Raw genomic sequence first — 26,558 nt, 5'->3', positions numbered from 1 at the left:
GGATGCATAGATTAATATGGTAAGGTGGATGGATGGGTGTATGGATGGGGATGGGCAGATGGGAAGGAAGGGAGGAATGGAAGGGTAGATGGGTGTGGGTGAGTAGATGGAGTGGAGGGAAGGAGAGGGATGTTTCATGAATGGAATGGAGGAAGGATGGGTACATGGGGCTGTATTGTGATAACTGGGTGGGTAGAGGAGGATAAATATGAATACATCTGCATGTACTTGAATAAATTGTGCATACAGGAGACTGATTTGTGCGGCCATTTCAATCAATTGTGTGTATTCATGTTAATTTGCATACATTGTGATCATTTGGCATGTGTGCTGATAGCTCTGTCCAGAGGTGCAGATAATGTGATGGGCAAAGGGGCATCGAGCTAGGAAGCCAGCAAGGAACTCCAGCCTGACTCCCCCCATCAGTCCCTCCGCACTAAGCCCCTTTGCCTTGTACCCCTCTCCAGAACCACCTGCAGTTCCCCACTGACATCACGGACGTGTCGGAGGCAGCCAAGGACCTGATCCAGGGGCTTCTGTGCCGCCAGGAGCTGCGACTGGGCCAGAACGGCATTGAGGACTTCAAGCGGCACCCCTTCTTTGAGGGCATCGACTGGAACAACATCCGAGCCAGCACGCCCCCCTACGTGCCCGAGGTCAACAGCCCTGCAGACACCTCCAACTTTGATGTGGACGATGACACGCTCAAGGAGTTGGTGAGCGCGGTGCTAGGGGGCACTGTGCTGCAGGGTGGGGTGGTGGGGCTCAGTAGGGGGCACTCTGCTCTCACAGTCGGTGCTGGCCCCAGTGCTATGCTATGGGGTGCTGTGCTGCTGGCAGGGTCTACTTTCCTCTGAGGCACAAAGGTTCACTGAGGTTCCTCAGACTCTGTGTAAACAGCCCCCATGTCCCGCCCCAGGAGTGGGAGTTTATCTGCGCTGGCTGCCGTGATCTCTTTGTGATGTGTGTCGTCCCCTCTCTCATCTCCCAGGAGACGCTGCCCCCTGTTTCTCATAGTGCGTTTACTGGCCACCATCTCCCCTTTGTGGGGTTCACCTTCACCTCCGGCTGGTGAGTACAAGCCCCTGGCAGGGACACCCCGTCCCCTTCCACAGCTGTTCCCCTGGGGGCCAGAGCAGCCAGTGTTGTTATCACTTCAATGCGCATCCATGATCCCCTCTCCCTGGATCAAACCAATGGGCCCATTCAGCCCATCATGCCCCTCTCTGGGCTGCCCCAGGTCAGACCCATGAGCCCCCCCCTCTCTGCTGCACTGAGCCCATCCAGCCTGGTATCCCCTCTTGGGCCATGTGTGAAATCAGTGCTCTCTGGCCAGGACTGAACTCATCACCTTGAGATCTAGAGACATGAGACTCTAGGGGTTGGGCTGAAGGACCATCCAGTCTGGGGATGCCAAGGCTTCTGCCACTTGGTGCAGCCACCAGGGGGAGACAAAGAGCCACATCCTGGGCTAAGCTGACCTTTGGGATTTCCGGACCAGTTCCAGCTCACGCACGCCCCTTCCCGTGTCCTGCAGCCCAGTCTCCGAGCAGAAGCCCCCATCCCCTTCCACATCACCTGCCATGGCCCAGCTGGAGAAGAAGATCCGGAACCTCGAGAAGGAGAAGCTGGAGCTGGCCCGGAAACTTCAAGGTGAGGCAGGTGGTGCTCCGAGGGTTAAAACCCAAAGATCTGCCCTGTTTAGCAGCTTAGATGCCCCCTCTTGTACCTTTATCCCTGTGGTCTCCACACACCTGGTCATGAATGTATCTGCATCATCCCCATCTGGCAGAGAAAGTGACAATGAGTCTGGGAACAGAACCAGGGTGGAGCTCTGCCTGCCAACCTCCTGTTCTAACCCACTAGACCCCTGACCTTCCCAGAGCTAGGGATAGACCTCAGGAGTCCTGACTCTCAGCCCCCTGCTCCACTCCACCCCTCTCCTCTCCCAGAGCTGGGGAGAGAATCGAGCAGTTGTGTATGAGGGATGCCCTGGGAGGGAGCTTGCAGCCATCTCTCTCCTTCCTGTTTAGTCCCTTTCACCCAGTTTTGGGGGCTGACCCATTTTGTTTCCACCTGGAATTTCCCCATATAGACATGCTGCCCAGATTCCCACCCCTACCCCCACCCTAAGTTTCCAAAGCCCTGGCCAAGAACCCAGAAATAGGGAGCTTGAAGAGAGAAATAGAGTTGTAGTTGTGTAGAAAGTTGACAGGTACTGATGCCTGTGGGATAGCAGCCATGGATCAGCTGGGGGATATATCTGCTCTGGGATCTGATCTGGGGTAGTGGGGTTGTGAGAGAGGAGACTGGACTGGATGGGCCCATGGGTCTGATCAGAGGTAAGGAATCCCAGTAAATTCCCTGGTCTCTCTCTCATGCTCAGAGAACCAGTCGGAAGCCGAAGACATGATAAAGCAGCGGCTGGAGGGGGAGGCATCTGGGCAGGTGAAAATCCTGGAGAAGCAACTGAAATTGCTCAGACAGGAGAGGAACGAGGCCCGTAAGGTGAGACACTCCCAGGAGTCCTGCTACTGCTCCTTCCACCTGTGTAGAATAACTGGGATTCCTCACCTGGCACTTAGATGCAGCCACCTCTGGGGGGCGGGGGCACAGGAGCTGTTCATACAGAGAGCCCTTTCTTGGTGCTGAGATGCAGTCGCCTCTGCGGTGGAGTGCGGGGGCTGTTCATACAGGGATCCCTCACCTGGTGCTGAGATGCAGCCGCCTCTAGGGTGGAGTCTGGGGGCTGTTCATACAGGGATCCCTCACCTGGTGCTGAGATGCAGCTGCCTCCGGGGTGAAGCACAGCAGCTGTCTTTAACAGTGATTGTACCTCCACAGGAATTGTCGGAGGCCCAAGAGCGGCTGAAGGCCCAGAGCCAGGAGCTGCAGGAGCTCCTGGGCAGGCAGAAGCAAACGGCGGAGGAACTCCGCTGCACTGAGGCCAAGTGCGGGGACCTGCAGGCCCAGCTACTCCGGCATGTGCGCCAGCTGCGGGAACGTCAGGAGGAGACCGAGGCAGCTGCCCGGCGTGTGGATGGCCTGCGCAAGGAGCTGGCCCGCGTGGAGACTGGGCGCAAGGAGGTAACCGGGCAGTGCCCACCCCTTCCTGGCTGCACCAAGCATGGGACGCCTCCTAGTGAGGAACTTGCATGCACTCCTCACCAGGCCACGTCCCTCCCTGCTGTGTGCATAAGATGCCCCCTGGTGGTTGCCCTGCAGCTTTGCACTGTGCAGCACCATCCTCAGCTTCCCAGTGCTATGAGTGGAACTTTGCCTGGTGGTTCCTTGCACCCATGTATCATTCAGCACTGACTGCATCCCCCGCTCAACACCCTCTGCTGGCAGCCCATCAGCTGTGCATGATGCTGAGCTACATGCCTCTTGTGCTGAATGCACAGTGCCCCCTGCTGGCCAGCACTGTCTCCATTCCCCAGCTGGCAACGGGGAGGCAGGGCAGGGGTTAAATCCCAGTTATCTGGCAATCAGTGGCAGTGGCATAGTTAAGATGGCAAGGCAGAGTTGTGCTGGGGTAGGAGGTTACCTGGACTGCTCTGGGCAGGACTGTGCTGTGGGCTTGGTTAGGGGTGCACCTGAAAAATAAAAATAACCCCTCCCATCAAAAGGACTTTGCTGCTGTGTCCCCCAGTAATCCTGGTTCCCCTGTGCTGTCTCTGAGGCTCTCTGGGTGGCTTGGAGAATGCGGGGGCAGAATCCAGCCTCCTTGTGAGTTGCCTTAGGTCAAGAGGGGCTGGCACCCTTGGGGGGTGACCTCAAACAGAGAGGAGGTGTGCCAGGGTTAGAAGAGGGTCCCTGCTGCCTTTGGACCTGACTCCTGTGTGCGTGCCTGGGGTGGGGGCACAGGCAGGAAGCATTTGGCCTCCCCTCCTTGTCCTGGGTTAAGCCCCTTCTACTGGGACTTAGTCTCTGGGCCCTGTCCTCCCATCTCTTGCCTGAGGCTGGGTACTGAGTCCTGGTTCTTTGGGCCCTGCAAGCCCGTGTCACCAGGGGCTGGCAGTGGGGGGATGATTTAGGAGTGGGCTGGGATCCATGCCAACCCTCAGCCAGGCCCCTCACACCCTGGGGCCTGGTCAGAGCCATGTCTCATTCCCCACCCACCCCCCGAGCCAGCCATTCCTCCTCCCCCGGGCCTGACTACCAGGGAAGGGCCCAGGTCCTCCAGCGCCCTTGCCTCAGGCCTGCAGTTTTCCCAGCCCTGGGGCTGTGGGGGGTGCTGGAGGCTGATGGCCCCCCACCCCCACAGCTGGAGTCTCGGATCAAAGGTCTCTCCAGCGAAGTGTCCAAGCAGCAGAAGCTGAAGGAAAGAAGTGAGCTGCAGGCGAGGAAGATGAGGCAGGAGCTGGAGGGGCTGAAGGTGAGGAGGAAGGGGGCTGGGTATGTGGGGAGTAACGCACTAGTGCCCCTTGCACAGGTAGGCAGAGAGTGCAGCCTTCAGAGCATTTCCCTCCCCTGCCCGGCAGGGTCAGTGAGAGCATGTGGGCCCTTAACTGGTCAGTGGGAACCCCTGGCGGGGGCAATTGGTGAGCGCATGAGAGACCTTAGGCTGCTCAGTGGGAGTCCCTGTGGGAGTGTTTGGCAGGTGCCTGAAGGCTTCTGCTCAGTCATTGCGGCCCTGGGGAGGGGGGCTAGTGAGTGCATGAGGGTTCTTTGCCCAGTCAGTGGGATCCCTGGGGAGGGGGGGGGTTGGTGAGCACGTGAGACCCCTTGTCTGGTCAGAGGCGTCCTTGGGCGTCAGTTGGTGAGGACGCAAGGGACCCTTGCCCTATCAGAGGGGATCCCTGGGGGCAGTTGGTGAGTTGACCCATCCGTTGGGGTCCCTGTGAGGAGCATTAGGGCCCCTTGCAGGATTAGGTATCAGCTCTCCTCTTTGAACAGTTAGTGATATACTGCATAAGCACCCCCCATGGTAATGGGCAAGTGGGTGCCTGTGGCTGAACTCTCCTGCCCCCTGCAGGCGAAGCATGGCACAGCCTCTCTGGACTCAGCCGGCCCCAACCACACCAAGGACCCCACACTCCTGCGAGGGGACCTGCAGCCCAAGGGGGAGCGGAGGAGCCTGCGTGAGCCACTGCAGCAGAGGGAGAGCCAGCAGGGGGTGCTGCAGGGTGAGCTTGTCCCACTGCACGGAAAACTGGAGAAAGCCAGGAAGGAGAGGTGAGTGGTGATTTGAACCCAAAACCTTCTCCTGGGCTCAGCATCCCCATTGGTCAAGGGCAGGGAGGGGAATTACATTTTTTCTCAGGGAGGAGGGGGAGAAGGAAGGTGGATTTTTCCTGTGAGATAATTTCTCTTTTTTTATTTGGAGATATTTTTTCCATAAGAAAATGTTTGGAGTTTTTCTTCGTTTTCCTATTTCCTTTTTCCTCCCTCTTCTCTCATCCTCTTTGATTTCATTTCTCCACTTCTCCCCCAGACCTGGACACCTCATTTTTTCCAATAATCATTTATTTTTGCGTCCTAGGAATTTTTTCCCTTTTCCCTGCTTGGTCGCGTTTCAGGAATTTGGGGAGTTTCCGATAGCGAGAGTGACCGAATGAAGGAGGAGGGGGAAGGACCATTTATTCAATTCCATTTAATGGTTAAAAGGAGGGGAAAGGATAAAATTGTTAATTTGAAAAAAAAATTTTTAAAAAAATCCACACTTTTAAACCCAGATTACAGAGGAGGAGTTGGTAAAGAAACGTCCTTCAGACACAGTTGATATTGTGTGGCCAAGCGCTTACAGCCCTAGACTGGGTTCTGTTCTAGGCTCTGCCACTGGCTTGTTGGGTGACCTGGAGCAAGTCAGTGCCTCTCTCTGTGCCTCAGTTTCCCCATATGTAAAATGGAGTTAATGATATCGACCAGATTTTTCAAGCAGTAGCTCTCAACCTTTCCAGACTCCTGCACCCTTTTCAGGAGTCTGATTTGTCTTGCATACCCCCAAATTTCACTTCACTTAAAAACTACTTGCTTACAAAATCAGACGTAAAAATACAAATGTGTCCCAGCACGCTATTACTGAGAAATTTGTACCAGATCATTCTAAAATAATTCCACTGGAATATAAATATTGTCGTTACATTTTAGTGTATGGTATATGCAGCAGTATAAACAAGTCATTGTCTGTATGAAATTTTAGTTTGTACGGATTTCGCTAGTGCTTTTTATGTAGCCTGTTGTAAAACTAGGCAACTATCTAGATGAGTTGATGTACCCCCTGGAAGACCTCTGCATACCCCTGGTTGAGAAGCACTGTGGTAAAACACTTTGAGAGCTACAGGTGGAAAGTGTTGGATAAAAGCTAGGGATTAATATCATTATTTCTTTTAGTCGTGGCTCTAATGTTCTTTTCCAACCGCTGGGCTCTAGTTTAAGGGAACATAAGGAGCTGAAAGACCAGAACGAACGGGAGAGGACTTTGCTGCAGGAAGAGAACAGTAAATTCGCCCAGGAACAGGAGAGGGTAAGAGGAACTTGAATCTCTCCATTTCTCCAAGGTGGGCTTGATTTGGATCTTCCAGAGTTAATGGGGCTCAGCCTCTTGCAATCTGGTTGCTGCTGGGTTGCATGGCTGATGTGCTGTGGGCTGTACTAGCAGCTGCTGTCACTGGGTAGCTGCAGGGGCTGCATCCTGCAAGGTGCAGTATCGCCTGATGCTACAGGGGCATCTCCTGATGGGAGAGTGCTGTGGTCTGCCTGCTGCAGCCGGAGGGATTGCATGTGGGCTGCAGGTAGCAGAAGAAGGGGTCTTGGAGCAGTGAATGCAGGCTGCAGTGGAACTACTGGATCTTAGCCCCCAAAGGCAGAGTACAGGGTTGCTGGAATGCCTGCAGCATGCGGGAGGAGGCACAGAGCCCTACCACATGCCCTAGCTGGTACCTGAGGGCCGGCCTATCTCATCTCATTGGCCAGCAGAGCAAGCTCTGCCCTGCGCTCGGAGCTGTACATGAGCAGCTGTTTGCAATGGTGCACTACAGCTTGAATTGGCCCTGAAAAGCCCAGGAACAATTCTGCATGGGGCACCCTCTACTAGCAATTTAAATAGCTGTTGTATGTAGATAGAGCTGTCCCACGTACAGCGCACTCTCAAGATGCTCTTTAGCTGGCTATAAACAGATCTCTCCCATGTGTTAAAGCTGACCACTAGCTCTGCTGTAGTTAAGGTTGAGAAGCTCTTTCTGTTTAAAGGTCAGCTCTATCAGGTGCTGTAAAATTCACATACTTAACTGAATTGCCTTGAAATTTGGTTTGCCTCACAGGGGCACAGGGTGTGGTTAGTGATCCAAATTTGGGGGCATTCAAACAAGAGGTTCCTGAGATACAGCCCCCCAATTCCCCAGCATTTCTTAATGCTGACACTTTTTCATCAACTTTGATTGCGCAGATCTGGGGCTCACACTGGGGGTCTGATTGTCTCAAACACTTCTGTGGCACCTTATAGACTAACAGAAGTTTTGGAGCATGAGCTTTCGTAGGTGAGTACCCGCTTCCTCGGATGCATCCTCATTCTCCAATATGTCTGTTAGTCTATAAGGTGCCACAGGACTCTTTGCTGCTTTTACAGATCCAGACTAACGCGGCTACCCCTCTGATTCTCAAACACTTGTCATTTATCCCTGCTAGTCCATGGCATTGGCACCCACTGCTTTTTGCGGGAAGCAATATTGAAAATGTTATTTGGAAAAGAGTTAAGGTGTCTGGCTAGACTCGTGCTCTAAATGCATTGCAACGTACATGTGCAGAGAGAATAGGCAAGATGGTTTTGTCACTCACTATTTGCATGACCTGGATGGACCAAGGGGACATGCTGCGGGTACTGAACCTGAGCATACGCCTAGGCAATAGGCAATGTGCATTTAAAACCTGCTCTGCTGAGAAGTCAGAGAAAGATTTGCTGGCATGTTGATCCAGTCCGCCTCCATCCGAGGGAGGGGGAGCAAGCTGAGGTTATTTGGGGAAATGTAATCTGAGAACAGCAGATAATTAGGAAAATGCATATGCCTTAATTCTGGATGTCCTAGTTTCCAGAGGTTTGAGTTTTGCTAAATTTGATGTTCCGGAACAGCAAGAGATCAGCCGTAACTCTGCATTAGCCAAGTTTTTGGCCAGTGAATAGAGCATGCTTGGGACACTCAGCGAACAAGCTAGCTACGTGTGGACAGACCTCGCTTTCATGGCACCCTGAGTTAAAAGAATAGGAGGGATTTGAGGGGAGAGGGGAGGTAGAACTGCCCGAACTTTTTCCATCAAAACTTTTTTTTTTCAGTGAAAAATGGAAATTCAGGCAGATGGAAACATTTTGTGAATTTGGGTTGACTTCAGCAAATTGTTTTGGTTGAAATCGAACAAATCAAAAGCTCCAAAACTTGGAACATGTTGACTTGTTGATGTGAAATGAATTCTCATTTGAAATTACCTTTAATTTTATTTAAAATAACATTTCAAGGAGGGAAAGGGACTCGAAAATGACACATTTCAATTGACCTGAAATAAAACTATATAAAAATAAAACTTTTTTTGCCTTTTTGATTCGTCGAAAATTCCAAAAAACCTTGGTTTTGGGTCGACTTGATACAATTTTTTATCTGATATTTTGGAACTGCAAGGGGATGAAAGTCCATTCTCCACCCAGCTCTAACTGCAGGGTCCTTCCTTCCAAGGTCCCTGTGGCATTGTCTTCCTCTCCTGTTTGTAGGGTGATCAGATGTCCCGATTTTATAGGGACAGTCCTGATTTTGGGGTCTTTTTCTTATATAGGCTCCTATTATCCCCCACCTCCGTCCCGATTTTTCACATTTTCTGTCTGGTCTCTCTACCTGTTTGCAGCTCCTAGGCCAGGTGGAGAAGCTAAATACAACCAACAGGCAGCTAGAGCAGGAGCTGCGCTCACTGGAGGACCGGAGAGAAACAGTCACTAACTGGGAGGCCCAGATCTCTGACATTCTGAAGTGGTATGAACCCCCCATGCTGAGCTGGGTGGTCCAGGGATTAGATCCCCTAGCAGGGCTCACTGTGGGGTGAGGTGGGGTGGGGTGAGAGCACACGAGGGTTATCCTGCTCTCAGAATGAGACAGCATCCCATCGTACCAGGGAACAACAGTATAGCCTGCAAGCCGGGACTCTAGGTTTTGTTCCTGGCTCTGGGAGGGGAATAGTGTCTAGTGGTTAGAGGAGGGAGCTGGGCTGGGAGTCAGGACCCCTAGGTTCTATCCCTAGCTCTGGGAGGGGAATGGGGTCTAGTTGTTTGAACAGAGAGGGTTGGGAAACAGAACTCCTGGGTTCTATTTCCGGCTGTGTGACTTGCCCCAGATCACTTACCCCTCTCACCTGGTTGACATGAACATGTTGGGCTGGGAGCTTCTTTCTCTTGGATTGGGAAATAGGTTTCAGGGGCAGATGCTGCTGCCATCTTGGTCCCACTTGGGTTTGTCTAGATGGGTCCTGGCAGGGCTTTCTCCTGACTCTCTCTCTCCCTCCCCCAGGGTCAGTGACGAGAAGGAGTCCAGGGGCTATCTCCAGGCTCTGGCCACCCGGATGACCGAGGAGCTGGAATCCCTGAAACACATCAGCACAAAAACCTCAGACGCCAGAAGCCCAGTATGAGCTCAACGGGGTTGTGTGGGGCTGGATTGGAGCCCTATATCCCATTCCCCACCCCTCTGAGCCAGCCAGTACCCTGCCCTGGTGCTGGGAGTGGAGCTGGCACCCCCTAGAGGGAAGGCCAGGGGTCCCATTCCCTCTGATCCAGCCAGCCCTGGGGTTTCCCTGCTCCTAGCTCAGCCCTTCCTCTCTCTGAATGTGAAGGACAATCACTGGAAGGCCAGGCGCCTGCAGAAGATGGAGGCCTCGGCCAAGCTGGAGCTGCAGTCAGCGCTGGAAGCCGAGATCCGGGCCAAGCAGGGTGTCCAGGAGGAGCTGACTGAGATGAAGGCTGCACACCTGGCCACCGAGCGGTGAGGCGGGTGGGGAGCTGATTCTTGTTAGCCGGGAAAGGGGTCGGAGCCCCATGGCTTGGGACACTTGCCTCAGACAGCTGGGGGACTGTCGGTGGCTGAAATGGGACTCGAACCCAGGAGTCCTGGCTTCCCGGCCCCTCCTGCTCTAACCACTAGATGCCATTGCTGTCCCAGAGCTGGGACTAGAACCCAGGAGTCCTGGCTCCCAGGACCCCTGCTCTAAGAACCAGATTCCACTCCCTCCCAGAGCTGGGGATAGGACAGAGGAACCCACAGCCCCCTGCTACAATGACTAGACAATGCTACTGCTTCAACAATTTTCACCCCTTGAGATGTTCATCAGGGTAAAATCTGTCTGGGGAGGGGCTGACGCCTCTGCCGTCAGCTGCGTGAGCACAGCGTTGTGCTGCCCTGGCCCCGTGGCACCTTTGGAGCAATAAAGACAAGGGTTTCCCTTGTTGTTGGGATATTTTGACAAGGAAATTGCAAGAGGCCGAGGCGCAGAACCGGGCCCTGCAGCTGGAGCTGGAGAAGCTGAAGGAGGAGCTGAAGGTCAGGTCTGTGGAAGGTAAGGCCCTGGAATTTCCAGCCTGGCTGAGTACACACACAGGATGGCTGCTGTGTGGTTACTGCTCTAGCCTGGGGCTCCCCAGCTGAGATCAGGCATCTTCGGGTGACAGGGGGGATCCCTCAAATGAGATCAGGGACACCCCACCATGCCAGGGGCTGCATGGACCCTCTGATTGAGATCAGGGGGGCTGCCCTTTGTCCTTATCAGCCCCACCCTTGAACGAGGTCAGAGGCTCGCCTGTTGTGCCAGGCGCTGCACCAAGACTGGGGGACCCAGTTGTGCCAGGCACTACACAGAGTGTGATCAAGGGGCCGTGACGTGCTGGGCACAAAACAGACCCATGGTAAGAGAGTCCCTGTCCACGAGAGCTCCAGGCCTAAACAGAGGGTGAGAGGGGCAGAGAGGAGAAGGGATTCTCCTGAGGTCACGGGCAGAGCCAGGAATAGAACCCAGGTGTCCTGCGCCCTGCTCACTAATTCCACTCGCAGCTCAGTCATGGCTTGACCTTGGGCAAGTCACAGAGTCACTCTGGCCTCAGCTTCCCCATCTGTAAAGTGGGGAGAAACCATCTTTTGTCTGGCCAGGCTGTCAGCTCTGGGGGACTGAGACTCTCGCAGTGTGTGCAACAACTGGTGGAGGGCACTTGGCTCAACCGGGGTGGGAGATCCCTGCGTGGGGGCCCACCTTGATGTCATTTGGGGTCTATAGACGCTATTGTAATAATTCAGTGCTGGTGGGACACACTTAGAAGTGGAAACTCCCAGTTCCCGGCCCTAACCAGCCAGTCATGTTCTCATTGACCTACGCAGTGGTTGTGTGAACTGGCTTCTGTGTGTGTCTATGTGCCATTGTCCTTTGCTGGGTGCAATGGGAACTTCTCCACCATGTGTCAAATCACCTGTACTGCTAGCAGCTAATGGGGGGGATTCTCCTTTAGCGCAAATAGGTAAAGTCTGTGCTTTTGGGAGGGAGGAGCTGGGGTGTGCTACGTGTGAATCTTTCTCTTTCTTCTAGGCACAAAACAACAGGGGCCACTAATTCCCTTCCTATCGTTCTGGAGTGCGGAGGTGCGTCCATCAGGCTGTGGCTGGAGCAGGGCAGGCTGGGAGTCAGGGCTCCTGGATTATATCTTGGCTCGGGGAGTCGAGGGAGTTAAGACTCCTGGGATCTGCCCACAGTTCTGGGTGGGGAATGGGGTTTGTTGGTTAGGCTGGGGGGGGCTGGAAGTCAGGACTCCTGAGTTCTATTCCCGGCTCTGGTCTCTCAAGACACTGACACAGGGAACTTTGTGTTTTAGCTGCGTGCAATGATGGTCCCACCCACCCGTGGGAATTAATAGCCCCTTGATTCATATGATGCCTTCTAGTGCCACTCTGGGGTCAGCACTGCCTGCAAGGGAACAGCGCCCCCTACTGAGCCTCCACAGCGCGCCACAGTGCTGCTCTGGGTTCAGCATTGACTGCAAAGAAACAGCGCCACCTACTGAGCCTCCACAGCACCCCACAGTGCTGCTCTGGTTTCAGCATTGACTGCAAAGGAAGAGCCCCCCCTTCTGAGCCACCACCCCATTCCCTCCAGCACAGCACCCCCTAGTGCCATACTGGGGCCAGCACTGGCTCAGAGGGGAGAGCACCCCGTAGTGCCATGCTGAGGCCAGCACTGACTCCAAGGGAGAGCGGTCCTGCCTCATTGCCTTACATGCCGCAGGGTTGGGTTTGCATGGTGCTTTTTCTTTGGCAGAAGGATGCGATCAGTTTTGGGAGCCCCCCAGACACGCAGGAGAATCGGAGATCGGCCGAGGAGGCCCAGCTGCGCCCAGAAGGGAGACGAAGCCTCCGAGCCAACGTGAGTTGTAAATGCTAACAGCCTTGCTGTGTGATGCTCCAATGAGGAGCTCAGATGGAGGATGTAGCTCTTGGCTTACCAGGGCTCACATTTCTACCCCAGCCCAGCCCATGGCAGTCTGTCCCCAGCTCTGGGAGGGGAGGGGAGTCTAATGGATGGGAGTGGGGGCCTGAGAGCCAGGACTCCTGGGTTCTATCCCACCTCTGGGAGCGGGAGGGAGTGTGGTGAGTTAGAGCAGGGTGGGGTTTGGAGGCAGGATGCCTGGGTGCTATTCTTAGCTCTTCCCCAGATTTGATTTAGAAAAATTCACTTACTTGTAGCTCCTTTGAAATGTTTCCTCCGAGCTCTCTGTGCTGACTCTGCCCTCGCTCTCCTTGCATCCTCACAGCTGGCTTTGAGCAAACCCCCAGCACAGGTAGCCGTTGCTGCAGAAGGAAGCAGCTCAGGTGCACTCAAGGTAACCTGGGGCTTGTGTGTGTTTGCTCTGTTGTGTGGGGGAGGGCGTGGAGTGTGTGTATATGGGGTTATTTTAGTTGTGTGTGTTGGAACAGGGGGTTGGGGGTTGGAAGTCAGGACTCCTGGGTTCTAACCCCAGTTCTGGGAGGGGGTGGGGTCAGGCTGGGAGCCAGGACTCCTGGGTTCTCTCCATGGCTCTGGGAGGGGAGTGGGGTCTGGTGGGTTAGAGTGGGGTCAGGCTGGGAGCCAGGACTCCTGGGTTCTCTCCATGGCTCTGGGAGGGGAGTGGGGTCTGGTGGGTTAGAGTGGGGTCAGGCTGGGAGCCAGGACTAAGCGTTGTATTTGTGGCATTTCAGCGTGTGTTGGTACTGTATGCGTGTGTGGTTTTTGTTTGTTCATGGGAGAAGGTTTTGTGTGTTCAAGTTCTCTCCGTGTTTCAAGTGCATGTTTGCAGTCATGATATGTGATTGTGCTGCTACATAAGATCAGAGCCTTCTTCATTTCCACACTTAGCCAGACGATTTCTCAACATGTGGCGCAGTGGCTGAGTGGTTCAGGTGCTTGGCTATAGCCCGGGAAGTTCTGGGTTTAAGTCTTGCTCGATCTCACCTGGACAGGCCACTTCTGGTCCACTCAGCTACAACTGGGTACCTGATCCATCAGGTTAGGGGAGCCAAGTGTGTTTGGATGTGGTGCTAGCCTGTGTGTACCATTGGCTAGGGAAACTGATGGGCTTTAACCACCTCAGCCTGATGGCGCAAGGTGGACTTTGTCTATGATAGAGTCTATGTGATAGTTGGGGTGTGTGTACACATATTTAGGCATCTTTGTTTCTGCACACGTGGCTAGCAGAGAAATCCTTTCTTGCCCTTTTCTAATGGATTTACGTAAGTGCGTGTGTGATGTAAATCTGTGTTTATATAGGCCTATGGTTGTGGTTTCTCTCTGGCATATGGCGTGAGATACATGTGAAAATAGAGCACTTGTGTAGAGAGGATTTGGTGTGTGGTGTTGAGGTGTCCATATGTTTGGTGTGGGGTGGGTGTGATGGGGAGGATTTATACCATGGATTGTGTGGGTGTGTGTTTCCTGTGTGTGGTGGTGTGGGTAAGTGTGTATATACTTGCCAGTGTCAGACAAACTCTGTCTAGTCAGCTGCCATGGGAGTTTTTTTTCACACATGTTACTACACTGTGTGTTGCATTCGCTTTGTATGTCTGCCTGTTGCATGGCAGGGAGTGTTTGGGTGTGTGTGCAGGTGACATAAATCCCCTGCAATTTCCCTGATACTGTATTTTTTTTTCTGCGTGTGTTGAGAGTGGGGGGGGGGGGTATTTAGAATGCCCAGAGTGTGCGGTGTGTAGATCCATTACAGATGTGTTGTGTACAGATGGGGTGTTCTCTGGATATGTATGTTGTGAGCATGGAGGTGTATGTGTCAGTGTGGTTGTGCAGTTGTATGCTATGAACGTGGGGATGTGGCATGTGCGGCTGATGTATGTGTGGTGTGTTTGTTGCATACTTGTATGCTGTGTGTGTAGCTGTCTATCTAGGGGTATATTTAGGTGCGCATGGGACTGTGCTGTGGGTGTCAGATGAATGTGGGTGGTTAGTATGTGTGTGTAGTGCATTGCGTGGGTCTGTGTACACACACTGGACAAATGCCCATTTATCCCCGTGTCTCTGGCTTCCCTAAATCCCTCCCCCACCGCAGATTGAAACCCCTCTTTGTTGTTTCCCCCCCATTTTCCAGCCAAAATCTCATAGCTTCAAGATGCGGAGCTTCGCTGTGCCCACCAAATGCATGCGCTGCACCGCACTCATGGTGGGGCTGCTGCGCCAGGGCTACGCCTGTGAGGGTGAGTGAGGCCGGGCTGGCTCTGCCCCGTGCGGGCCCCGTTGCAATTGCTTCCCTGAGGTGAATTCCTGAATGGGGCTAAGCACTGGCCTCTGGGCCTGGAACCCAGGTCCCTGCCAGGCTGGGCACTGAGTGCTGGGCCATGGGGCTGGTACCCAGGTCTTCTACCAGGTAGGGCACTGGAGCCTGGCACCTGGGTCTCCTGCCAGGCAGGCTTGGATGCTGGGCCCTGGGGGGTGCCTGTGTCTCTGGTCCCTCTCCCTGCACCAGGTGCCTGTCAGAGTCCGTCTCCTTCCCCTCACTCATGCATTGCATCCTGGCTTCTTCCTGCAGCTTGTAACTACGTCTGCCATGTGTCCTGCGCTGGGGGCATGGCCATCTGCCCCACAACCCCTGAACAGCTCCGGAAAACCATGGGGGTCAATCCGGTTACTGGGACAGGCACAGCATTTGAGGGGTATCTGTCGGTAAGTCCTCCCGCCCTCCACGGGTGCCCTGTGTCAGGCTGGCTTTTGTCTGATGTGGCGTGGCAGAGGTGATTCTGCGAGCACCCTTCCCCCGATCTTCTTGGCTGTGGTGAATGTGGTTAAAGCAGGGGCACAGAAGTCAGGATTCCTGGGTCCTCTCCCCAGCTCTGGGAGGAGAGCGGGGTCCAGTGGGTTATCACAAGGGGTCTGGGAGCCGGGACTCCTGGGTTCTATCCCCAGCTGTGCCACTGATGTGCTGTATAACTTTAGGGAACTCGCCTTGTCTGTATCCGATTCCTATATGACAGTCACCCTGTCCCAGGGGAAACTGAGGCAGGGTCAAGCCCTGCTGGGTATTATTAGCACCCAGGATGGTGCACCAACAACAGGCCAAATCTTCCTGTGGCGAATGGGGCTGTAACCGTCTCCCCTTCCCGATCCCCGCAGGTGCCGAAGCCGGCGGGGGTGAAGAAGGGCTGGCAAAGGGCATTCGCCATGGTCAGCGACTTCAAGCTCTTCCTTTACGACGTGCCAGAAGGCCGGGGCTCCCAGTGCGGTGTCAATGTCATGCAGGTCATGGATATGAGGTAGGGAGGGGCACAACCGGCGCCCGCAAAATGCAGGGAAAGGGGACCCACAAAGTGCCTTATTGGTCAGTCCCCTGAGCCCACCCAGCCTTGCATCCCTCTCTGTCATCGCAGATCATCGCCTGGGCCCAGCCAGCCTGGTAACCCGCTTCCTGCCACCCTGGCTCACATCCCTGGGGCCATCCAGCCCAGTGTCACTCCTTTCTTTGCCTTCCTGGATCAAACGAATGGGCCCAACTAGCCTGGTATCCCCTCCAGGCTCTGCTGCCCCAGATCAGACCACTGAGCCCACAGGACTGAGTGCAAGGCAAGAGCGCCCCCTGCTCAACCACCCTGCCTGCAGCATAACGTCACTGTTGCCCCAATGGGTTTACCACCCCTCCAGATATGAAAATCACTGCTGAGTGAGTCGTCGAGTTGTCTGTTTTCTCCCTAGAGCTCATGTAGGTTGTGATCCTGGTGACTGGGAAAGAAACTTCTGCTCCCTCGGGGTTTCCAGTTGTATGAGTTTTATTCACTAAACCGAATAATGAAGCAAAAAGCATGACATAAATAATCCATATGAACGGGTTGATACCAAATAAACTGCCGTATTAGATTGATTAAACCACATGCATAGACAATAAAGCCAGAAGAGACCAATCTGATCATCTAGTCTGACGTCCTGTGTTGCCCAAGCCGTAGGCCAGCCCTGAATTAATTCCTGTTTGAACTAGAGCAGATGTGTTAGAAACACACCCAACCTTCATTTAAACATTCTCAGTGATGGAGAATCCACCCCAGCCGTAGATCAGGTGTCCCAAGAGCTCATTCCCCTCACTGATAAACGTGCACCTCATCTCTAGTCTGAATTTATCTAGCTTCAACTTCCACTTTTGTCTGCTAGACTGAAGAGCCCCATGCTATATAGACTGTGATCAAGTCATCCCTCAAGCTTCTCTTTGTTAAGCTGAACAGCTTGAGATCCTGGAGTCTCTCACTGCAAGGCAGGTTTTCCAATCCTTTAATCCTTCTCGTGGCTCTTCTCTGACCCCTCTCCAATTTATCCACATCCTGCTTGAATTGTGGGCCCCAGCACTCCAGCAGTGGTCGCACCAGGGCCAAATACAGAGGTAACTGAACCTCCCTATTCCGAGTCAAGACTTCTGTGTTTCAAATGAACCAACAATTCTGGAGAGGCACCACTCGTACGTGAGAAGAGCAGCAGTCTTGTTTAGCTCTCAGCCCCTAAGTGACCGGGCTTTACCGGGTCCAGTGCCACTTGACACAGGTATATTCTGGTTGAATGGCTGATATTGAGAGGGTCAGATCAGTTCAGGTTGAAGCTAAAGCTGAGGCTACACTCTGATGCCAATGAAGGCAGCATGCCCAAATCATGGGCAGTAGCAATCTCTTTCCCCGGCACAGGGTTACATAGAAATGTCAGGCTGGAAGGGGCCTCAAGAGATCATCAAGCCTAGCCTGCTGCACTGAGGCAGGGCCAAGTAAACCCAGAGCATCCCTGATGGATGTTGTCCAACCTGTTCTTAAAACTCTCCAGTGATGGGGATTCCGCCATCTCCCCAGTAACCTGTTCCAGTACTTAACCATTCTGGAAGTTTTTCCTAATCTCTCACCTAAATCTCCCTTGCTGCAAACCAAGCCACAGGCTCCTTGTCCCACCCTCAGTGGACACGGAGACCAATTGATCCACTGTCCTTCTTATAACAATCTTTTACCTATTGAAGGTTATTATCAAGTCCCCCTTCAGCCTTCTCTCCTCTAGACTGAACATGCCCAATGGCTCAGGCTTTCTAAACCTCAGATTGTTTTTGTTACTTTTCTCTGGACTCTCTCCAGTTTGTCCACCTCTTTCATACAATGTGGGGCCCAGCCTGGACACAATACCCCAGCTGAGGCCTCACCCCATGATAGTTACACAGACCTCCTCTGTGTAACTATCATGGGGTGGCTGGTCCCTTTAATGGGTGTTGGCCCTGTTTAGGGCTTCTTTAAGGGGAATAAGCCCATCTCAGCCAACTTGTGAGCAATTAACTGTCTCGGTGGCTGGCTGGCAGCTCATTGACTAATGTGCGCCTGACTGTGCTAAAAGGCTAGCAGAGCTCAGTCGGAGGGGTTGCTCTTAGGGGCATGGTGCTGCTAAGGAGAGGCGCCCCCACAGAAGGGAGCAGGTGGAGGACATCTGCCGGCTCACCTGAAAATGTCATTTATCTGCATTAAAAATTGGATCCGCTTGAAAATTTCCCTGTGAAATGTTTGTCCAGCTGAAAATGGTGACACTTCCCAGGGCAGGGAACATGTTGATTTTGACACAGTCTCATTGCAGGAGGCATGGGAACGGTATGTCTATTAGCTTGGAACGTTCCATTTTGACATTTTTGGAATGGAACATTTCAACCTTGAGTTTTGAAATGACTTTTTCTTTAAAAATCACTTTCTAAAAAATAAATCAATACAAGAAGTCAGAATCCAGTTGAAACATTTTGATTTCTTTAAACTACATTTGTTGAAGATTATTTATTTTGTTGAAAAATTTTATTTTGCGGAAAACTTCATAGTTTGTTGTCTTCCCCCCAGTTTTGCATTGAAAAAGATTTGAAATGGTGGGAACGGAAATTCCAGGTCCTGTCCAGCTCTATTATCAATACAGCTCCTCACCCATGTAATAGAGGCCACGTATGATCTTTTAGACAAAGAGGTGGACTTGTTTTAGGTGTTTGAGAAATTAATTTGTAGGTGCTGTTCTCAGATTCTGTGGGTTCTAGCCCCCATTAGAACATAAGAACGGCCATACTGGGTCAGACCAAAGGTCCATCCAGCCCAGTATCCTGACTGCTGACAGTGGCCAATGCCAGGTGCCCCAGAGGGAGTGAACCTAACAGGCAATGATCAAGTGATCTCTCTCCTGCCATCCATCTCCACCCTCTGACAAACAGAGGCTAGGGACACCATTGCTTACCCATCCTGGCTAATAGCCATTTATGGACTTAACTCCATGAATTATATCCATTCTCTTTAAATGCGTTATAGTTTCCTAGCCCTCACAACCACCTCAGGCAGGAGTTCCACAGGTGACTGTGCACTGTTGAAGAAAACTTCCTTTTATTTGTTTTTAAACCTGCTGCCATTAATTTCATTTGGTGGCCCTAGTTCTTATATTATGGAACAAGTAAATAACTTTTCCTTATTCACTTTCTCCACATCATCATGATTTTATAGACCTCTGTCATATCCCCCTTAGTCTCCTCTTTTCCAAGCTGAAAAGTCCTAGGCTCTTTAATCTCTCCTCATATGGGACTGTTCAAACCCCTAATCATTTTATTGCCCTTCTCTGACCTTTTCTAGTGCCAGTATATCTTTTTTGAGATGAGGAGACCACATCTGTATGCAGTATTCAAGATGTGGGTGTACCATGGATCTATAAAGAGGCAATAAGATATTCTCTTGTCGTATTCTCTATCCCTTTTTTAATGATTCCTAACATCCCGTTTGCTTTTTCACTGCACACTGCATAGACATCTTCAGAGAACTATCCATGCTGACTCCAAGATCTCTTTCCTGATTAATTGTAGCTAATTAGCCCTCATCATATTGTATGTATAGTTGGGTATTTTCCAATGTGCATTATTACATATATCCCATTAAACTTTATTTGCCTTTTGTTGCCAATCACTAGTTTTGTGAGATCTTTTGAAGTTCTTCACAGTCTGCTTGGTCTTAACTGTCTTGAACAGCTTAGTTCATTGCAAACTTGTCACCTCACTGTTGACCCTTTCTCCAGTCATTGATGAATAAGTCGAATAGAACTGGTCCTAGGACTGACCTTGGGGACAGGACGGTGCTAGTGTTTTAGCGCCCTAGGCGCCACACCGTTTCGCGCCCGCACACTGGTCCCGCGCTTGGTGGACCTGCCACAGGCATTCCTGCGGGGGTCCGCTGATTCACGGCTCTGGCGGAGCTGCCTTAGGCGTGCCTGTGGGAGGTCCACCGGAGCTGTGGAGCAGCGGACCGTCCTCAGTTTCTGCGGCAGGTCACCGGAGCCGCCTGCCGCCCCCCCCCCCCGGCAAAATGCACCCCCCAATAATCCTGGCGGCCTAGGCAATTGCCTAGGCCGCCTAAATGGAAGCGCCGCCCTGCTTGGAGAACACCACTGGTTACCTCTCCATTCTGAGAATTTACCATTTGTTCCTACCCTTTGTTCCTGTCTTTTAACCAGTTCGCAATCCATAAAGGATCTTCCCTCTTATCCCATGACAACTTAATTTAGATAAGAGCCTTTGCCGAGGGACCTTGTCAAAGGCTTTCTGGAAATCTAAGTACACTATGTCCACTGGATCCTCTTGTCCATATGTTTGTTGATCCCTTCAAAGAACTCTAGTAGATTAGTAAGACATGATTTCCTTTACAGAACCATGTTGACTTTGCCCACAATTTATGTTCTTCTTGTGTCTGACAATTTTATTCTTCACTTAAGTTTCAACTAATTTGCCGAGTACTGACGTTAGACTTACTGGTTGTAACTGCCGGGATCAGCTCTAGAGCCTTTTAAAATATTGCGTTACATTAGCTAACTTCCAGTCACTGGTACAGAAGCTGATTTAAGGGACAGGTTACAAACCCTAGTTAATAGTTCCCAATTCACATTTGAGTCTTTCAGATTTTTGGGTGACAATGCCATCTGGGCCTGGAGACTTGTTTCTGTTAAGTTTATCAATTAATTCCAAAACCTCTGCTAATGACACTTAAATCTGTGACAATTCCTCAGATTTGTCACCTACAAAGGATGGCTCAGGTTTGAGAATCTCCCTAACATCCTCAGCCGTGAAGACTGAAGCAGATAATTCATTTAGTTTCTCGGCAATGACTTTATCATTTTTATGTGCTCCTTTTTCATCTTGATCTCCCAGGGGCCCCACTGGTTGTTTAACAGACTTCCTGCTTCTGATGTACTTAAACATTTTGTTATTACCTTTGGAGTTTTTAGCCAGCTGTTCTTCAAACTCCTTTTTGGATTTCTTATTACATTTTTACACTTAATTTGGCAGTGTTTATGCGCCTTTCTGTTTACCTCACTAGGATTTGACTTCCACTTGTAAAAAGATGCCTTTTTATCTCTCACTGCTTCTTTTACATGATTGTTAAGCCATGGTGGCTCTTTTTTAGTTCTTTTACTGTGTTTTTTTAATTTTGGAGTGTACATTTAAGTTGGGCCTCTATTATGGTGTCTTTGAAAAGTGTCCGTGCAGCTTGCAGGGATTTCACTCTAGTCACTGTACCATTTTACTAACCTCGTTTTTGCATAGTTCTCCTTTCTGAAATTAAATACTACAGTGTTGGGCTGCTGTGGTGTTCTTCCCACCACAGGAACGTTAGATGTTATTATATTATGGTCACTATTTCCAAGTGGTCCTGTTGTAGTTACCTCTTGGACCAGATCCCGCGCTACACTCAGGACTAAATCAAGAGTTGCCTCTCTCCTTGTGAGTTCCCGTACCAGCTGCTCCAAGAAGCAGTCATTTAAAGTATCAAGAAATGTTGTCTCTGCATTTTGTCCTGAGGTGACATGTACCCAGTCAATATGGGGATAATTGAAATCCCCCACTATTATTGATTTCTTTATTTTGATAGCCTCTCTAATCTCCCTTAGCTTAGTCACTATCACTAGCCTGGTCGGTGGTCGATAATAGATCCCGACTGTTATATTCTTATTAAAGCATGGAATTACTATCCATAGAGATTCTATGGAACATGTGGATTCATTTAAGATCTTTACTTCATTTGATTCTACATTTTCTTTCACATAGAGTCCCCACCCCCACCCTCCGCACAACCTGTTCTGTCCTTCTGATATATTTTGTACCCTGGAATGATTGTGTTCCATTGATTGTCTTCATTCCACCAGGTTTCTGTGATGCCTGTTATGTCAATATTCTCCTTTAACACTAGTTCACCCATCTTATTATTTAGACTTCTAGCATTTGTGTACAAGCACTTTAAAAACTTGTCACTGTTTATTTGTCCCCCACCCCATCCACACTCCCTATCAGTCACCTGCTGTCTCTTGTTTGTTCTTGATGCCCCTCTGCTGCTGTTGATGGGGAATAGGAACAGAGGAAAATACAGAGAGGCTGGGGAGGTCATGGGCAGGAGGTTTTTGTAACCAACAGAGCATTCTCCCTTCCTTGACATTCTTCCACTTTCAGCAAATAGCAGCAGAACCCAGTGGCAAAGCATGTGCCTTATCCACACTGAGGATAAAGCCTACTACTGCTGCCAGTTACTTTAATTTGGCAGGGAAATGCAGAAAAACCACCAATGGCTGAAAGTTAAAGCTAAATGAATTAGAAATAAGCTACATTTTTTTTCCATAGTGTGGGTGATTAATCTTTGGAACAAACTCCTGAGGGAAGTGGTGGATTCTCCACCTCTGAAAGTCTTCAGATCAAGCCTGGCTGCCTTTGTGGAAGATATCCACAAGCAACTGGGTTCCATAGAGGGGTGATGTTCTCTGGCTTGTGCTGTACAGGAGGTCAGACTAGATGATCGAATGCTCCCTTCTGGCCTTAAAATCTGTGACTGTAGTGAGCAAATCTACATCCCTCTCCTTTCCCAGGCTTACAGTTGCTCTGTGGGGCACAGCAGCAGACACGGGGATGTTGTAAGGTGCAGCTGGGGAGGTTGCACTGGTTGGTGCTGATGCCTGTCGTCTTCTCTTTAAAGGGACGAACAGTTCTCGGTGACGTCGGTTCTGGCCTCGGATGTCATCCACGCCAGCAACAAGGACGTGCCCTGCATATTCCGGGTAAATTCTGGGAGTTGGGATACTTACAATCTTGGGTGTGCCTCAGGGCCAGAGCAGCAGAGCTCTGCAATCATGTCACGCCAGCCTGGGTCACATGACTCAGTCCTGCAAGTTCCGTCTCAGTCATCTTGTGTGTCAGATCCTTATTGCAATGGGCAAGTGCTACTCGGTTACATCACTGGTGCAGAGCTGGCATCATTGCATTTACACCAGGAGTAACTGACATCAGAATCTGGCCCTGGCCGCATTGTAGTCAGGGCTTGAATCCCAGATTGACCCAGGGGAGCTGAGATCTGAATCCGGCCCTGACTCCATTGTAGTCAGGGCTTGATCCTGAATTGACCTGTGGGAGTTTAGATCCAAATCTGGCCCTGAACCCACTGCAGTCAGGAGATGACCCCAGATTGACCTCCTGGGAGCTGAGCTCCGAATCCAGCGCTAAACATCTGCATCTTTTAGAACAACGCTAAGCTGCCCTCCCCTGCTCCCCATAGATCACATCCTCCCAGTTGGCCACGCCTCCCACCACCAGCTCCCTGCTGCTCCTTGCTGACAGTGAGGCTGAGATGAAGCAGTGGGTGCAGGTGCTGGTGGAGCTGCACCGGATCCTGCAGGAGAACCGGCACCACGACCGCTCCGTCTATATCCTCAAGGAAGCCTATGACAATGGCCTGCCACTAATACCACAGGCCCTCTCCGCTGCTGTCATTGGTGAGCTGCCATAGGAGACAGGGACAGACCACCCAGGGAGGACAGTGGAGTCTGCTGGGTCGGGGGAGGGGATGGGAGCCAGGACTTCTGGGTTCTATCCCAGCTCTGGGAGAGGAAGTGGAGTCTAGTAGGTTAGAGCAGGGGGTGACAGGGGGGAGGGGGGTCAGGACTTATGGATTCTATGTCCTGCTGTGTCACTGACTTCTATAACTTTGAGCAAGTCCCTGCGCCTGCCTTTGCCTCAGTTTCCCACTTTGTAAATGGGGAATAATAAAATCCCCCAGCTTCCCAGGAGGTATTGCCGTGTGAGAGCAGTCAGGGCCCATAGGGAGGAGCCAGCCTGTGCAGCCCAGCCTTTTCCACATCCAGGCTGCCTCGCTCTGACATTTGTCCCTGTCCTGCCTGCAGACCGGGAGCGAATCGCGCTGGGAACCGAAGAGGGGCTGTTTGTGATTCACCTGCACACCAATGGTAAGAGCTGTCATGGGCTGAGTTCGCAGGCATATGGGAAGGGGGGTTGGAATGACACACGCTTGCAGCTGGGCTGGTCTGGGGCCCAGCAGGGGAAGAGCTGGGTGGCCTAACTTGGCACTAGTTAAGACTCTGGATCAGATTCAGATCTTGGTTACATCCTGGTGTAAATCTGGAGCTACTCCAGAGAAATCCTTGAGGCAGACTGGATTTTAGTTATACTACTTGTTATGTATAAATGGCTAGTAAATCTGGTGTAGCTGCACTTAGGTCTGTGGACTTAGGAGCACGTGTTACTCCAGTTTGTACCCGACAATAAGTCAGGAGTAAGTCCATTAAGTCATTCTGATATATAGATAATCTGTTATGAACGGGGGGTACATCTTGGGTATGAGACAGATTCTGTTAAATCTGGTGTGAATCTGGAGTAACTTCGCTCAGTGAATTGGGTTTAGGGACGATGTTCTGGTTTCAGTGACATGGGTTGAAGTCTGGAGTAGTTCATTTTAAGATAATTAAAACAGAGCTGGTCTCTGTTACACATTGGTATAAATCAAGAGTGACTCCATTGACTTCACGGGGCTCAGAACTGCATTCTGACCACAGCTACATGCTGTCTGAAGTAGCTGCAGTCAAGTTGTTGAGCCAGATTCCAGCCTGGGTCACAAACCTGGTGTAAATCTGAAGTAGCTGCACTGAAGTCACTGGGGTGTATTCTGATTTCAGTTTCACACTGGAGTAAATGTGGAATAATCCGTTCTAGGTAATTAAGCCAGATGCTGGTCTGACCTCTAAATGCTGGTGTAAATCAAGATTAATTCCACAGAAGTCCATTATACACTGACTTTATTTTGGACCATTGGGTCACACCCTGACATTATGCATAATCTGATAGAAGTCCACCGAGTCAAGTTCTGGTCTCTGTTACAAATTGGTGTAAATCTGGAGTCACTCCTGGAGTCACTCCAGATTTACATCAGTTTGTAACTCAACAGAAGTCCACTGAGCCAGATTCTGATCTGGGTTACAAACGACTGCAGAGGGAGAGTAGCTCATGGAGTTAATTGGAGTCTCTCTGGGTTTACACCTGTTTGTAACTCTGCCAAGCCAGAGTCTGATCTAGGGTGACCAGATGTCCCAATAAAATGGGGACTGTCCCGATTTTGAGGAGTTTGTCCCACGTCCCAACCAGAGTACGGTCGGGATGCCATTTGTCCCAACATTTTGTTTCCTGGTCTTCAGCGGCAATTCGGCGGAGAGTCCTGCAGTCGCAGACGGTCTTCAGCAGTATTTCGGCAGCGGGTGCTTCTGTCTTTGGCGGCAAGGTTTATTACCCCCCGCTGAAATACCGTCGAAGACCAGCTGCAACTGACGGGCTCTCCACCAAATTGCTGCCGAACTCCCAGACGAGTGAGTGTTTGAAAGAAAAAAAAAAAAAAAAGCCCCCCCTGCAGCGGTCCTGATATTTTCCCCTTAACAACTGGTCACCCTAGTCTGATCTCAGTTACAAACCAGTGTGACTCCTTGAGCTACTCTAGATTTAATAAGGGATTGCTCCAGATTTACACCAGTGAGTACCTAAGTATCTCCCTTCCCAGTGTAGCCTCCGTAGCACTCTGGCAATGCTGACTGTACATCTCTGACTCTCATCCTTTGTCTGGCTTGGTTTGCAGAGGTGCTCCAGCTGGGCGACTGCCGGCGGGTCCAGCTGCTCCTTGTCTCCCCCCAGGCCCAGGTACTTTCAGTCCTGTGCGGCAAGAACCACAGCGTGCGCTTCTTCTCCTGGGTCGAGCTGGAGACACCAGAGTCCCCAGGGACCAAGATCACCGAGACCAAGAACTGCCAGACCATGGTGTCAGGGCTGATCTGTCGGGGAACCACCTCCGTGCTGTGCGTGGCCTCCAAGCGCCAGGTGCTGTGCTACCAGCTCACCCACTCCCGGCCCCACTCCCGGCGCATCAAGGAGATCCAGGCCCAGGGCTACGTGCAGTGCTTGGACATCATGGGTGACCGGCTCTGCATAGGCTACCCCTCGGGCTTCTCCCTCTACCCCCTGCTGAATGAGGGGGCACCCGTCCACCTGCCCCACCCCGAGGATCCCCGTGGAGCAGCTGTGGCCCAGATGGAGGCCCTGCGGGCCGTGGAGGTCAGCCTGAATGAGCTGATCCTGTGCTTCAGTGGGCTGGGGCTCTACGTGGATGGGCAGGGCCGGAGAACGCGGCAACAGGAGCTGATGTGGCCGGCAACCCCCCTGAGCTGCTGTGAGTGGTGGGTCTGTGGGGTCAAGGGAGGTTGGGGGCAGGCAAGGGAAGATGGGGTTGGTTCCTGCTTTCAAAGATGCTGCATTCATGGAGCAGAGGAGAGCAGCAGGGGGCAGCAAATGCCCCATCACCAGAACTGGCTACCCCAGTTCACATCCATGAGGCCATCTATCCTGGTAGCTTCCTCCTCCACTCGCCTGCCACCCTGGATCACACCCATGGGCCCATCTAGCCCAGTATTGTCACACCACAACCTCTCTGCTGCCCCGAATCAGACCTATGGGCCCATCTAGCCCAGTATCCCATCTTTGACAGGCCAACACCAGATGCCCTCTAGTGGGCACCCAAGGGAACCGACAGTTGTACTGGCTGGGATTTGCATGCAGGTTTAAAATGCCCTTGGTCTCTCAACTCCTAGGCTACAGCGCCCCTTACCTGAGTGTGTTCAGTGAGAACGCCCTGGATGTGTTTGATGTGCGGAAGGCTGAATGGATACAGACAGTCCCTCTGAAGAAGGTGAGGCTTTTAGAGGGAAACAAGCCCCGGGACCCAGGATTTAGCGAAGTC

General features: G+C 51.7%; 1 protein-coding gene across 1 annotated transcript in view; it reads left to right on the top strand.

Moving 5' to 3' along the window:
• The window catches only part of CDC42BPG (CDC42 binding protein kinase gamma), a 58,136-nt gene that overhangs the window by 25,164 nt on the left and 6,414 nt on the right, over window positions 1-26,558 (top strand). The window contains exons 8-30 of the mRNA XM_032797784.2: window positions 468-716; window positions 992-1,071; window positions 1,538-1,653; window positions 2,387-2,508; window positions 2,845-3,087; window positions 4,268-4,378; window positions 4,979-5,178; window positions 6,376-6,469; window positions 8,833-8,957; window positions 9,489-9,603; window positions 9,811-9,959; window positions 10,442-10,530; window positions 11,548-11,600; window positions 12,274-12,378; window positions 12,767-12,835; window positions 14,588-14,693; window positions 15,026-15,159; window positions 15,607-15,746; window positions 22,467-22,548; window positions 23,043-23,259; window positions 23,668-23,730; window positions 25,404-25,991; window positions 26,410-26,507. Of these exons, the coding sequence (XP_032653675.1) occupies window positions 468-716; window positions 992-1,071; window positions 1,538-1,653; window positions 2,387-2,508; window positions 2,845-3,087; window positions 4,268-4,378; window positions 4,979-5,178; window positions 6,376-6,469; window positions 8,833-8,957; window positions 9,489-9,603; window positions 9,811-9,959; window positions 10,442-10,530; window positions 11,548-11,600; window positions 12,274-12,378; window positions 12,767-12,835; window positions 14,588-14,693; window positions 15,026-15,159; window positions 15,607-15,746; window positions 22,467-22,548; window positions 23,043-23,259; window positions 23,668-23,730; window positions 25,404-25,991; window positions 26,410-26,507 (3,348 nt within the window). The remainder of the gene's footprint in view (window positions 1-467; window positions 717-991; window positions 1,072-1,537; window positions 1,654-2,386; window positions 2,509-2,844; window positions 3,088-4,267; window positions 4,379-4,978; window positions 5,179-6,375; window positions 6,470-8,832; window positions 8,958-9,488; window positions 9,604-9,810; window positions 9,960-10,441; window positions 10,531-11,547; window positions 11,601-12,273; window positions 12,379-12,766; window positions 12,836-14,587; window positions 14,694-15,025; window positions 15,160-15,606; window positions 15,747-22,466; window positions 22,549-23,042; window positions 23,260-23,667; window positions 23,731-25,403; window positions 25,992-26,409; window positions 26,508-26,558) is intronic.

This window comes from Chelonoidis abingdonii, chromosome 17, assembly GCF_003597395.2.
Source record: "Chelonoidis abingdonii isolate Lonesome George chromosome 17, CheloAbing_2.0, whole genome shotgun sequence".
Classification (NCBI taxonomy): domain Eukaryota; kingdom Metazoa; phylum Chordata; order Testudines; family Testudinidae; genus Chelonoidis; species Chelonoidis abingdonii.
Note: the sequence above shows the minus strand (reverse complement) of the source record. Positions and strands in the feature narration are given on the sequence as shown.